The sequence below is a fragment of the Panthera tigris genome, chromosome F2, assembly GCF_018350195.1.
Source record: "Panthera tigris isolate Pti1 chromosome F2, P.tigris_Pti1_mat1.1, whole genome shotgun sequence".
Classification (NCBI taxonomy): domain Eukaryota; kingdom Metazoa; phylum Chordata; class Mammalia; order Carnivora; family Felidae; genus Panthera; species Panthera tigris.
In genome coordinates, this window is record NC_056676.1 from 30,067,130 (window position 1) to 30,080,880 (window position 13,751).

At 37.4% G+C, this 13,751-nt stretch overlaps 1 protein-coding gene across 1 annotated transcript; it reads right to left on the reverse strand.

The window, feature by feature from the left end:
* Positions 1–216: 216 nt before the first annotated feature.
* On the reverse strand, positions 217–4,446 carry LOC102956599 (myelin P2 protein). Its single transcript, XM_007073793.2, has 4 exons — positions 4,347–4,446; positions 1,726–1,898; positions 1,292–1,393; positions 217–267 (listed from the first exon to the last, which is right to left on the reverse strand). The coding sequence occupies exons 1-4, from the start codon at positions 4,417–4,419 to the stop codon at positions 217–219; spliced, it is 399 nt and encodes a 132-aa protein (XP_007073855.1). The 5' UTR covers positions 4,420–4,446.
* Between the last annotated feature and the right edge of the window lie 9,305 nt (positions 4,447–13,751).

Consider the following 13,751-nt stretch of genomic DNA (forward strand, 5'->3'; position numbering starts at 1 on the left):
TACATACTTTAATACAGTAAGGAAATGCATGCAGATCGAAAATGTTTCAGCAACACTGAATTTTAGATTAATCCTCAGTTTAGACCTTTACCTCTCTGATCTATTAAGACAAAAGCAAAAACAAACAAATTGCAGTGTAGTCAGGCCTTGCCAACAAAAACCGTTGATTTCCAACATCAAATGATCAAATGCCACTTCAATGAGGAAATGATTTTCTCAGACCTTCTCATAAATTCTGGTGCAGACCACGCCCTTCATTTTACATTCCTTAAGAAAAGAGAGAGATTCATTGAGTATCTAAAACTCAAACTAGAAAACGGCAAATTTGCAAATAGCAACAGAAAATAAAAACAAGCTCAGAATATTAAACTTAGAAAGAAATAGAACATCAATGTGTCAGTCTCCAGCAATTCAGAATTATAATAATTGAAATAGGAGAAACAGTTTTGAAGTCAATCTATGTTACTATAGAAGAATTTTCTTAAAGTGGCAGGTTTTTATGCATAATTTGCATGCATTTGACTCTACTAAAAGTGGATTTCAAAACTGTATGCATAGCTGCATCATTTGAGGAACATTTAAAAATACTGATGGCTCCTTCTTCCCCTCCCAGAGATTTGCATTTAATTGATCTGTGTTGGGGCCATATATTGGTATTCGCTCCCCATCTAAATCTATATTGTAGGTAGGGATAAGAATCTCTAAATTACAGGGAAAAAAAACATTTAAAATTACATGAATTTATGTTCACTGTATGTATTAGTAAGCACAGAAGCAAAAACTTAAATCATTAAAGGCCATCCCATGCAACCCTGGTCATCATTCTTATCTGCTGACTAGAGGGTTTCCTATGAGCTGAGCTTAAATTATTGACCTGGTTTAGTTCAAGTTCTTTGGATTCTTGAAAGCAACACACTTAGCTACAAATATTTTATAATTCAGCTGTTCAGGAATACTTTGCTTTTAAAACTTAGATTTGTTTTTCTCTTTGTGAATCCAAACTGGTGATATTTATGCATACTTTTTTGACGTTACTATTATTTTAGGTGTTATTTCTAAAATAATGAATGGGCTTTGTTATTTCTAAAACCTTGGACCTATACTTGAAGTACTCATCGCTGAGTCTTCATGGTTAAAATATCACCTAATCATTAACTCTGACTTTATTCTTAGACATTCTTATCTATTTGTATTGCAAAGGGAAAAAAAAGAATATTTCGAAAAAAATATATAACCAGTTTCTCTATTTAAATAGCATTATTTTTGTATTTAGAAGTGAAAATATTCTTACCACTACCATTTTCCCATCCACCAACTTTCTTTTTATTGTTGTCTCTTTGTCATCCCATTTCTGCACTTGATTCAATGAGCCTCTTGACAAGGTTACAGTGCTCTGCAAAGACAAGTTCCCATAATCAAGTTGCTTGGACTTTGGTTGATTAAAGGAGCCGTTCATTCAGTATTGAATTGTTTTCATAATAGATGTCTCATGAGGTACATTCATTTTTCTATTTTTACCTTATTTTATTTTTTTTTAAGTAGGCTCCACTCCCAACATGGGGCTCAAACTCACAATCAAGAGCCTTGTGACTGAGCCAGCCAGGTGCCCCCAAGTCACATTCATTTTCAGTGGAATGAAGTAGGTCTACCCTTTTGAACACTAATAGGAGTAATCCTCTTGAGCCACAGACTGATCCAACTTTGAAGAGAAACATTAAAATTTACCTTTGTTTTCCTGTTGTCAGCTGTGGTTTCTTCAAACTCTTGGCCTAACTTAAAGGAGATCTCTGTATTTTTAAACGTACTTTCAGTTCTTATAGTTATAATATCCCCTTTCTTGCTGATGATCACTCGGGGTTTGGCCAAGTTTCCCAGTTTTCTGGTGGCTAACCCCACACCTGAAAATCAAGATAGTGTTAGAATTATGTTGACCAAGAGATATACCTAGAGAGACTATGAATGGCCACCTTCTTTTATTTTTAAGTTTATTTTTTTATTTTGAGGGAGAGAGAGAGAGCACGCGCATGAGTGGGGAGGGGTAGAGAGAGAGTGAAAGAGAGAATCACAAGCAGACTCCTCACTGTCAATGCAAAGCCCAGTGTGGGCTCTAACTCATAAATTGTGAGATCATGACTGAGCAAAAATCAAGAGTTGGATGCTTAACTGACAGAGTAACCCAGGGACCCCTGAATGGCCACCTTTTACGCTCAGTTGTGTCTCAGGTGTGGAGATGGCAGGTACGGTCACTCACTACCAAGGACCTCGTGGTTTAACCACCTCGTGGAAATACATGTCCATAGACTTAAATATCTGAGGTTTTAGTATTACAAAAGTAATGTCTCCAGATTTTAAGTAAAAGCGTTCAGCCTCGGGGCGCCTGGGTGGCGCAGTCGGTTAAGCGTCCGACTTCAGCCAGGTCACGATCTCGCGGTCCGTGAGTTCGAGCCCCGCGTCGGGCTCTGGGCTGATGGCTCAGAGCCTGGAGCCTGTTTCTGATTCTGTGTCTCCCTCTCTCTCTGCCCCTCCCCCGTTCATGCTCTGTCTCTCTCTGTCCCAAAAATAAATTAAAAAAAAACGTTGAAAAAAAAAAAAATTTAAAAAAAAAAAAAAAAAGCGTTCAGCCTAAATAGTGCAATTTATCCACTTTTACCACATCCAATCCCACAGACTTTGAAAATCACTAATATTTTCTGTGGATCATTCTGGACATTTTGGTTTTACTTATAAATAGTATAGGTATATTTTAAGTGAAACTGTGACAGATATACACTGTTCTATGATTTTTCCCCTCAGTAATATTGTGGATATAGAAAAGCCCCCACATCCTTAATAGAATCTCATTTCTGAAATTTTTTTTCTGGCCCTTAAGTTTAGCTGGTAAGAAAAAACTTTCCATTTTTCTTCAAGATCTGTACCATTGCAAATGATCATAGGTAACTGATTTTTTTTTTAATTTTCTGTATCTGAAAAAGAAAACAAAACTAGATTCCTGTTTTATTACTATTACTACTAAGGCTATAGAAATACATGGAAAAGAAATGTCAAATGAGAGAATACATGAAGGAAAAACTAGTTTTGCTTATATGTGTATATATGAATTGTTATGTTTCATAATAGATGTCTATGTCTATACATATATATATATATATATATATATATATATATATATATATGATCTCTGCAGTAGAGTCTGAGAATCTATACTTTACCAAACCCCTAGGTGATATTATGCATTCTAAATTTGAAAATGACATACTTAGGGAGTCCTTCATTGAGACTCTTGTATTTTGCTTCTTCCTCAGATATTAAGTCACGTCCATAAATCTAACCAACCTCGTAGTATGGATCTATCCCGATGGGTTCTCATAGTTTTCTAGGCAACATAACATGATTTTGCTCATTTTACCTAAAAATAGAATCTTTCTCATAAGCTTTCTGAACAGTTAAGTAAAGCTACAGACACTTTGACAAACATGGCAACCTGGGTCATTTGACATCAGTTTCTATTATATTTACACAGCTCTGGAAATTTCCAAAGACTCTTCAAACTTATTGTGCTCATATGGAACATTCTCTTTTTTTTTTTTTAAGTTTATTATTTATTTCTGAGAGAGAGAGAGAGAGAGAGAGGGAGGGAGAAAGAGAGAGAGTAGGGGAGGGGCAGAGAGAGAGAGAGAGAGAGAGAGAGAGAGAGAATCCAAAGTGGGGTCTGGGCTGATAGCAGAGAGCCCAATGTGGGGCTCAAACTCACAAACTGCAAGATCATGACCTACGCCAAAGTCGGAAGCTTAACTGACTGAGCCATGCAGGTGCCCCAAACATTCCCTAGAATTAGTATAAAATAAAGCTGATACAACAAATGACTGGATTTTCCATCTTCATCCACTGCTCCAATTCCAGGAAAGTCCGAAATTAGTGTAAATTTCTGGTTTAGCTAAACACTAAAATTTTAGATTGAGGTTTTCTATTCACTTTAGTATATTCAACTGCCTATTTTATGAGCACTTCAGTTGTTATAAAACTAACCTTCAGAAAAGCCAGAGGATGGGTTGACTAAGCCTCTAAGATTTCTTTCCTCTAGGTCTGAAAACAAAGCCCTACTGATATGAAACTACTCTTGAAATCAGTGGAAGTTCCATATATTTAAGCAGCTCTTATTTAGGTTAAAATCTATTAAAATATCCACAAGCAAAATGCAAATAAATTATCTGAATTCCACAATAGAAGACTAATTCCAGAAAAGGATTGTACTTTCCCAGAGTCCTGGAAAAGGAATTAAAAGGAAATAGTCATGCAGCTTTCTCAAAAATGATCTTCTCAACCAGAAAAACAAAAACATTTCTTACCCAGAGCTTTCATGTAATCATCAAAGTTCTCACTGGAGACGAGTTTCCAGGTGCCCAGGAATCTGTTGCTCATTGCGATGGATGAAAATTCAACACAGTTCTAGATGAGATTCAGGAGATTCAAATAAGATGCTGAAGCCTCAGAAGATTCTTTTCAAAGATGTCCAAAGCATGTGACTCTCACAGAGACCCAATGGGGAAAAGCAGTGTCAGGACTCGGCAATGAATCGTCCATTAGGACAAAAGAAAGCCCCACATAATGTTTCCTTTAGTCTCCAAAAAATTTTATAAAGATCAATGAGAGTACTATTTGAACCTTCAAAAAATTTTTTTGGTCAATCTTACATTTTTAAGAAGTGCTTAGTCCTTAATGCTTTGGAAAAGACTCCATGAATTGAATCTTATGCCAAATTGAATTATATGAGCATGAATGAGTGTGTGTGTGTGTGTGTGTGTGTGTGTGTGTGTGTGTGTGTGTTTAGGCATCTTGGTCACTCTCAATCCTGAGTCTGCAAAATTAAGAATTCTTATTGAAAGAGAAGAAAGGGAGGAAAATGTCCATGAGTATTGTGATATCCGCCTCAAATATGTAGTGGGAGAGAAATGCAGGGGACCAGTGTGAGGAAGTATTCATAGGTAAGGGAGGCTTGGCATAGTTCACATATCCCAGGCGGGCTGAGTGGGCAGACAATACGGTCAGTCTATTACAACAGAGCACAGAAATTGTATTCATGGATGGACAAGAAGTAGCACCAGAACACGCTCTTAGACCGCAGCAAAGATTTTCATCTAAAAAAACCTTTCAGTCTAAATTAAGCAGGTTCTTAGTTAATATAACAACTTTGAATGTAAAGACTTTAAAATAAATCTTCAGTTTTATAAAGAGAAGGACTTTCTATATAAATAATACTAATGTATATTGAGAGTTTGTTACGGGCCACTGTGCTAACTGCTTGTCAGGGATTATTTCACTGAATTCCCTCAACACCTCCCAGAATTGGGTACTATTATTACATCTATTTTACCAATGAGAAAACTGAAGCTTGGGGAGGTTAGGTAACTTGGAGGTTTGAACTTGCATTGTTCCCCAGCCTGGACTCTGGACCGTTATCTGACACTGCTCCCTTTATACCACATATGCACCAAGGCCTTGGCCAAAGGTCAGATCATACTGACATCCCCATGACTAGATAGAGACATTCATTCTCACCCCCCAAATCAGTAGAGGACAAAGTCAAGAGATGAGTCATCCAGACTACTATGGTACATCAGAGCCTCAGTCTTTGACCCCGGGGAGCAGATATAAAACCACTTCAAATATAAATGTTGCTCTTGGGAATACCTTTTTGCTGTCATGCCTTTTCCTAGTGGTTTTCTAGATTGGCATTAATCCTGATTGTAAGACAACGGATATTACTAGGTTTTATATATTTGTGCACAGGTTGGCACTATTCACAACAGTGGGAAATTCATCATGGGGAAATATCCCATGATCAGTTTGCTCATAACAGGTAGAATTGCTGGCCTCTAGGGTTTAGGTTACAAATGTTATAGCTGTGCCATAACCATTGCACCTATGTGGTTAGAGTCCAGGTTGGGTCAAAAATATGGAATCTTATACAGTGATTCCAAGCCTCACCTTACATTACTCGTGCGTGGATAACTCAAAGTGGAAATGAAATAGTGACTAGAAAAATTCCTGAGCTAATCAGCTAACCCAATCCTAGACCCAAGAGAATATAACTGGAGGAAGGATATTGTACTGGAATAGAAGAAACAGCTATGAAAAAAAGGGCTTTTGATTAGCAAATGTGTTATTTTCTTAACCAAAACACTTAATAAAAATGAATGATGGTATCACTTGTGCCTTCAAAAAAATTTTCGTTACCCTACTTAATTGAGAAGTGAAGCTAAACATTCAACATTTAGGTGTTCTCCCTAAATCTGTGAGACTCTCAAACCATCCCACTTGAGCTGAGCCTTTGTATTCAGAGTGACTGATATAGGAGAGCTATATGAATTTTCAGCAGTTCCTGTGTTGCTTATAGGAATAGCTGTGGATTGAAAATATAAACATTGAGCTATATATTAGCGAGGCTTGTAACTTTGAAGCAATTTTAAACAAAAGAATTCTCTATTTTAGCTTATCAGCAATATACTGACTGCTAGAATTAACCAGATATATTCATACCAAAATAAAATTCTGAGACTCATATGTGAACCAGAGGCACAGATCAAAGCAATTAGAGAAGATCCAAACTAAACCAGGATTAAGATATTAAGTCACTCTTACCTAAGAAAGCTATCAATATCCTAGTGACAAAGAGTGGATAATAAACACCAGAGCCACATTATAACTAGATACACATTTTTATACTTGAACTAAATGTAGTCTGTTTACAGCATGGATTCACCTTTCATAGATTTATTGCCTATGTAAATTCTCAAGAAAGGGGGAGCTACTTGAATCATACACTGAAGAGAATGTCCAGAGGTCCAAACAAAATAGATAAAGTTTGCTCTAGATAATATGTTAGGTAAATATCTCTCACATATTGTCTTCAAGCTGTATCCCATTATATATTTGGGAAAGTGATAACCAATCATCCTATGGTAAATGAACAAAGAATTCATGATCACCCATTTGAGTGCCAAAAATCTGACTCCATTCCTTTCATTCATTTAATTGCAAAAAATATTGAGAGCCTACTAAGTGTTAGGCACTGTTCAAGGTTAAACATCATTGAATAAAATTCCATGCCCTTGTGGAACTTACTTTCTATATTAAAATTAGTACATAGTCTGAAGTTATTTGCAAAATAGCAATACTGGGATCATAACTGGTGGCAAGAAAAATATGTCAAACAATGGGTCACTATAAATAATGGCCATTTTTTAAATGTTCATGTTTTTAATAACTGAGAAAACAAAAAAAGACCTTAGAATTTTCACATCCTCATAATAGGTGAGGAAATTAAACTAACTTTACAACTATAACATCTTAGAAAAGAAGGATGATTTTTTAAAAAATTCTTCAAGGCATCAAAACTACACAAAGGCAGAGAAAAATTAAGGGTCTAGGATTTGGGTGAAAAAGGAAAGCCCAGAGGAACAGTCCCAATATTTGGGGCTGCTGCCTTTCTATGATCTCTGAATTCTGCAAAAGGCAAGTGAGAGGCACAAGTCTGAAGAATTTTTATAACTGTGTTACAGAGTTAGGGGAACAATGAGGGAGAGTCCTGGTTCGTCATCATGCTTTGGTTTGGGACATTGAAAGGTTGCAGCATAGGGGAGAAGGTGAATTAAACAGGCTTGTGCCAGCATCAATTCCATTCTCAAAATTAGTTTAGTATGATCGGGACAGCCAGTGAACCTCGCTACCGGCCAGCAGCAAAAGAAGATAATGTCACCATAAGTCTAAATTATTTCTACAATTTTTTCACATACGTTGTCAATCAAAAATAAATAGAACAGAGAGACAGGAAAATACGCTCAAAAAGCAAAAGAAACAAGAGTCAATAGAGATAGATGATTGACAAAGCGGATAAAAAGAAAAACAAACATGTTATAGAAAATATCATCAAGACCAAATTTTTTTGGAAGCGCTTTTCCACTTATTTGTTTGATAATTATTTATTTGTTTTTCTCTTTTTAAATTTTTTAAATTTATTTTTTAATTTACAAGCAAGTTAGTTAGCATATACTATAGTACTATAGCATAGTACTATAGTGGTATCAGTAGTAGATTCCAGTGATTCATCCCCTATGTCCAACGCCCAGCACTTACCCCAACAAGTGTCCTCCCTTATGCCCCTTACCCATTTAGCCCATCCCCCCCCCACAACCCCTCCAGCAACCCTCAGTTTGTTCTCTGCATTTAAGAGTCTCTCATGTTTTGTCCCCCTCCCTGTTTTTATATTATCTTTGCTTCCCTTCCTTTATGGTCATCTGTTTTGTCTCTTAAATTCCTCATATGAGTGAAGTCATATGATATTTGTCTTTCTCTGCCTGGTTAACTTCGCTTAACATAATACCCTCTAGTTCCATCCAAATAGTTGCAAATGGCAAGATTTCATTCTTTTTAATTGCCGAGTAATACTCCATTGTGTGTGTGTGTGTGTGTGTGTGTGTGTGTGTGTGTGTGTGTGTATACACCACATCTTCTTTAGCCATTCGTCCATCAATGGACATATTAACTCTTTCCATACTTTGGCTATTGTTGATAGTGCTGCTATAACATGGGGGTGCATGTGCCCCTTCGAAACAGCACACCTGTATCCCTTGGGTAAATACCTAGTAGTGCAATGGCTTGGTCTAGGGTAGTTCTATTTTTAGTTTTTTGAGAAATCTCCATACGGTTTTCCAGAGTGGCCGCACCAGTTTGCATTCCTACCAGCAGTGCAAAAGAGATCCTCTTTCTCCGCATCCTCACCAATATCTGTTGTTGCCTGAGTTGCTAATGTGAGCCATTCTCACAGGGGTGAGGTGGTGTCTTATTGTGGTTTTGATTTGTATTTCCCTGATGATGAGTGATGTTGAGCATTTTTTCACCTAAGACCAAAAATTTTTAAGACTAATAAAAATTGGCAAACTTTTAGCAAGATGGACTTAAAAAGAGAGAGGGTAAAAGTTATTAATTGCAGGAATAAAAAAGGATATATCAGTATATCCTATAGGTATTAAAAATTATGGTTATATAACACAGTAATTTAAAAGATCATAAGAAAATAATAGGAGCTACTTCATGCCAATAAACTTTAAGATTTAAAAGAGACAGGGGCGCCTGAGTGGCTCAGACGGTTAAGCGTCCAACTTCTGCTCAGGTCATGATCTCGCGGTCAGTGAGTTCAAGCCCCGCGTCGGGCTCTGTGCTGACACCTCAGAGCCTGGAGCCTGTTTCAGATTCTGTGTCTCCCTCTTTCTCTCTCCTCCCCTGCTCATGCTCTGTCTCTCTCTTCTCAAAAATAAACGTTACAAAAATTTTAAGAGATTTATAAACTCCTTAGAAAACACAATTTACCAAAAATAATACAAGAAGCAAAAAAATGTGAATACTCCCAAATCCATTATTATCACTATGGTTAAAATTGCTCTCACAAAGATACTCTGGGCCTGTGAGCTTCACCAATGAATTCTTACAAATATTTCCGAAAAAAATAGCACCAAGCTTACACAAAATCTTCCAGAGAATAGGAAAGAAAGTATTAATTTCCAACTTGCTTTCATCAGGTGTTCATATATACTCTTCTCTTTTCCTGGAATGTTTAACCACTCCCATGTGTTTAATCCTTAAATCTCAGCTCAATCATATTTTCCTACCCTTGGGTTGACATCCTTTAGATTTCAATTCAATCATCTTTCTTAACTTCTTCTTGTATAACATCATTTAACAGTTACTGCAATGGCAATTTTTATTAATTTTGGATGTTATTTGATTAATATGTATATCACCCACTGAAGTCTTGATTCCATACAAGCGGGGAAAACATGTGATTTCACTCGTGTAGTATCCCAAGTACATGACACTCAATAAATATTTGTTGACCGACTGAATGAAGAAAATACAAAATTTTCTACTTATAGGGGTTATTATTTGCATTAAATCAGATAATAAATAACATGAAAGCATCTAAAATTGGTGCTTATGATCAATAATATTGTTCTGCTAAACTTCCTTCTCTCCTCTCCCTCCCCTGCCTTTTTTTTCTTGCCTTTTTCACACACACTGGAAGCATGGAGAAAGCAAAGGCGGTGGGGCACGTCTAAGTGTGAAACTTAATGGCAGCACTCATTCCCTCACTGGTCACTCTTTTAGTGGCGCTTTTTTCCGTGTCCAGGATGACAAGACCATAGCACACCACTAGGAAAGTGCACATAAGTTGATTCCAAGACTCATTGGATTTATTCTCACCTGCATGCATGTAGACAATAACTCGACACAAATTTATTGAACTGAGGTAGCACTGGAGAGAACGTGGTGAGTGAAACAGCAACAGTTCCTGCCCATAGGGGCCTTATATCCTAGTTAGGAAGAGAGACATTAAACAAACGGTCAGAGACATATTAGAATATCCAATTATTATTTTCCTTTTTCCCAATTATTATTTTTTATCATTTGCAGATGGAGGTAGTGAGGATATCACTAAAGAGCCAATGAACCATTATTATGTAGGAAGATCCCTTGTGAAATTGTTTAGACACCAGATGCCTTGAGACTGATGATCTCATTTATCTTTAGAACTCAGCCACGAAGGCATCTGGTGCCCCCACCGGAGACAGCTATTTGACAGAAGGTGACAATGGCACTTCAGGCTTGATATCTTCCTATTACATGTTTCAGATAAGTGTTTTTCTCTACATTTAACAATATTGAGATTATAGTTGCTGTCTTAATGCAAATCACTTCTTGTAAGCTCCTTAGTCACCAGTGGATATTCTATCTTTTGGTTGCTATGGTGACAGTTGCTGTGACACTTACACTGCTCAAAGGTGGTTAATAGCTTGTCTTTTGTTGAATGGCAATAAAGAGAGGGAAGTAGTTTCTCATTCCTCCAAACAATGCATTAAGCTTTGTTTTTACTAGACTGTAACGTACATGGCCTCTTGCAAAATCTAGTCTAAGATTTCAAATCATTATTCCTAATAGAACACCTGAGAATTAAAGTTACTCATTCACTGGGGAGGAAATAGAAGATAATTTCTGCATCTCATCTTCTTTTGTTAGTCATTACAGCATATACTAAGCTGGCCACAGTTTTTTATTCAATTTGCATTTTTTCCTCTTAGTGAGAAAGTGACGTTCACAGCATTAAAGTAGGCTGTACTTTTCAGGCATTAGCATAAAGAGCCATAGGAAATACTTTTTAGGACTTAGCCCATCTGCTCCCTTACAGCTGATGGGAGAAAGGAATCCCTGAAAAATAATTCACTTGCAAAGGATAGTGAGAAGCGTTAGCATGTCTAGCTTTATTTCATAAGGAACAAATATAAACTCATAACAGTTAAGGTGATTTTCTAATCATGTATTACACAGATAGCCTACCTTTTTTCCTACTTTATTTCCTTAATTATGTCTTACAAATGTTTTCAATAATTGAGATGGTATAAAGGCCTTGAGAGAAAGTATTATTTACATACACACACACACACACACACACACACACACAGGTGGACATACATGCATACACACACTGTATTTTCCCTAAATGTTCAATTTAGAAATCTTAAGAACCTGTAGGTTTGGGATTAGGTTGTTTCCTGATATTTCACCCTAATTTTCCAACTACACAACTCTGTAAAGCAAATAGACTCCATTTTGCAAAGGAGAAAACCAAAATGGTTAAACAGCTCACGCTTGCTCACATAGGTGTCCACGACAGAAGCAGGATTCAATTGGCTCTCACTGCTTCTCCAACCCCATTCATTTCACTTCACTGCAGTGCATCTCTGGGGTAACAGACAAGTCTGATTCTAGCATGGGGCTGGTGTCTAGATGGTTCCTTCCCAGCCTTGTCCGTCTCCAAAACTTACACCGGATCTAGATATCAGACTTTAAAATAGGCAAACCAGGGGTGCCTGGGTGGCTCAGCTGGGTAAGCGTCTGACTTTGGCTGGGGTCATGATCTCCTAGTTCATGGGTTCGAGGCCCCCATTGGGCTCTATGCTGGCATCTCAGAGCCTGGGCCTGCTTTGGATTCTGAGTCTCCCTCCCTCTCTCTCTGCCCATCCCCCACTCACACTCTGTCTCTCTCTGTCAAAAATAAATAAACGGGGGCGCCTGGGTGGCGCAGTCGGTTAAGCGTCCGACTTCAGCCAGGTCACGATCTCGCGGTCCGTGAGTTCGAGCCCCGCGTCAGGCTCTGGGCTGATGGCTCGGAGCCTGGAGCCTGTTTCTGATTCTGTGTCTCCCTCTCTTTCTGCCCCTCCCCCGTTCATGCTCTGTCTCTCTCTGTCCCAAAAATAAATAAAAAACGTTGAAAAAAAATTAAAAATAAATAAATAAATAAATAAATAAATAAACGTTAAAATTTTTTTTAAAAAACAGGCAAACTATATTTTCCCTAAACGTTCAATTTAGAAATCTTAACCTGTAACTTCAGGATTAGGTTATTTCCTGATATTTCATCCTAATTTTTCCATCTAGATTACTATCTTTGGCATAGTTATTTTTAAGGCCAGTGAAGAAAAGCATGGACTTTTATGTTTATTGCATTTTTGTGCAAAAATTTATGAAAATTAAAACACTAAGAAGGTTCAAAACAAATTATTTTGTCAGTGTTATTTTCCTTTGTGGCTTATAAAAACTACTATTACTTCCTTCATTTCAAACCCTTTTGGAAAGTGAACAAATAATGGCTTTTCATTGCTCAACTCACTGTAATGAAAAGCTCCATTATTTCCAACGCAAGTTAACAAATATGACACACTGTTATTTACTTACAGATAGATAATGATAAATCCTGTACAACTTGACAGATACATTATCATTTACTTACAGATATATGATAACTTTTGAAGGCAAGTCAAATATACCAAGTGACTGATCATGTGAAAGTCCTTAGGAAAGACTAATAATGATTCTTAGTATAAGCATCAGTGACTTTTTTTCTACAGAAATTTTGACGTGCGTTGACTGAGAATAAAAGTAAAAGCAGTAGGGTTTCAGGATGCCAACCTATTTATAACATCAAAAGTTGTGAGCTCTGTGCCTAACATGTTGCTGTTTTCCAACACCTAATTTGGTTTTGAACAGTTGTCACAGTGAGAATTTGTTGAGTCAATGATTTCCTCAGGAGTAGTATGTTTTATTCTACCTATTAAAGACACAACACGAGGCTTTTGTTTCATTTAAGTTCTTTGTACTTTGAGCTGTGGCATAAAGAGGAGAGAAATGAGTCTTGAAAATTGAGACCTGTAGTATTCTTTTCTTAACTATGCCTCCGTACATCCACAGATGTAAATGAGTAAGTGCCTAGTGCTTTTTAGAGTAGTATCTTCTTCCTAACGGTTGTGGGAAACCCTTATGGTTGTGCTCTGAGGTGTTGCTAAAGTGGCCTGTCATTTGCACGCCCCTTGCAATCAGACTGTGTTCTGATTAAAGAAGGATTGGCCCATGGGGCGCCTGGGTGGCTCAGTCGGTTGAGCGGCCGACTTCGGCTCAGGTCATGATCTCGCGGTCCATGAGTTCAAGCCCCGCGTCGGGCTCTGTGCTGACAGCTTGGAGCCTGGAGCCTGTTTCAGATTCTGTGTCTCCCTCTCTCTGACCTTCCCCCATTCATGCTCTGTCTCTCTCTGTCTCAAAAATAAATAAAAGGTTAAAAAAAAATTTAAAAAAAAAAAAAAGAAGGATTGGCCCATGTCCCTCTTTGTGCAAGGACACATTGGGGGTTGAGAGTCCCTTTGACC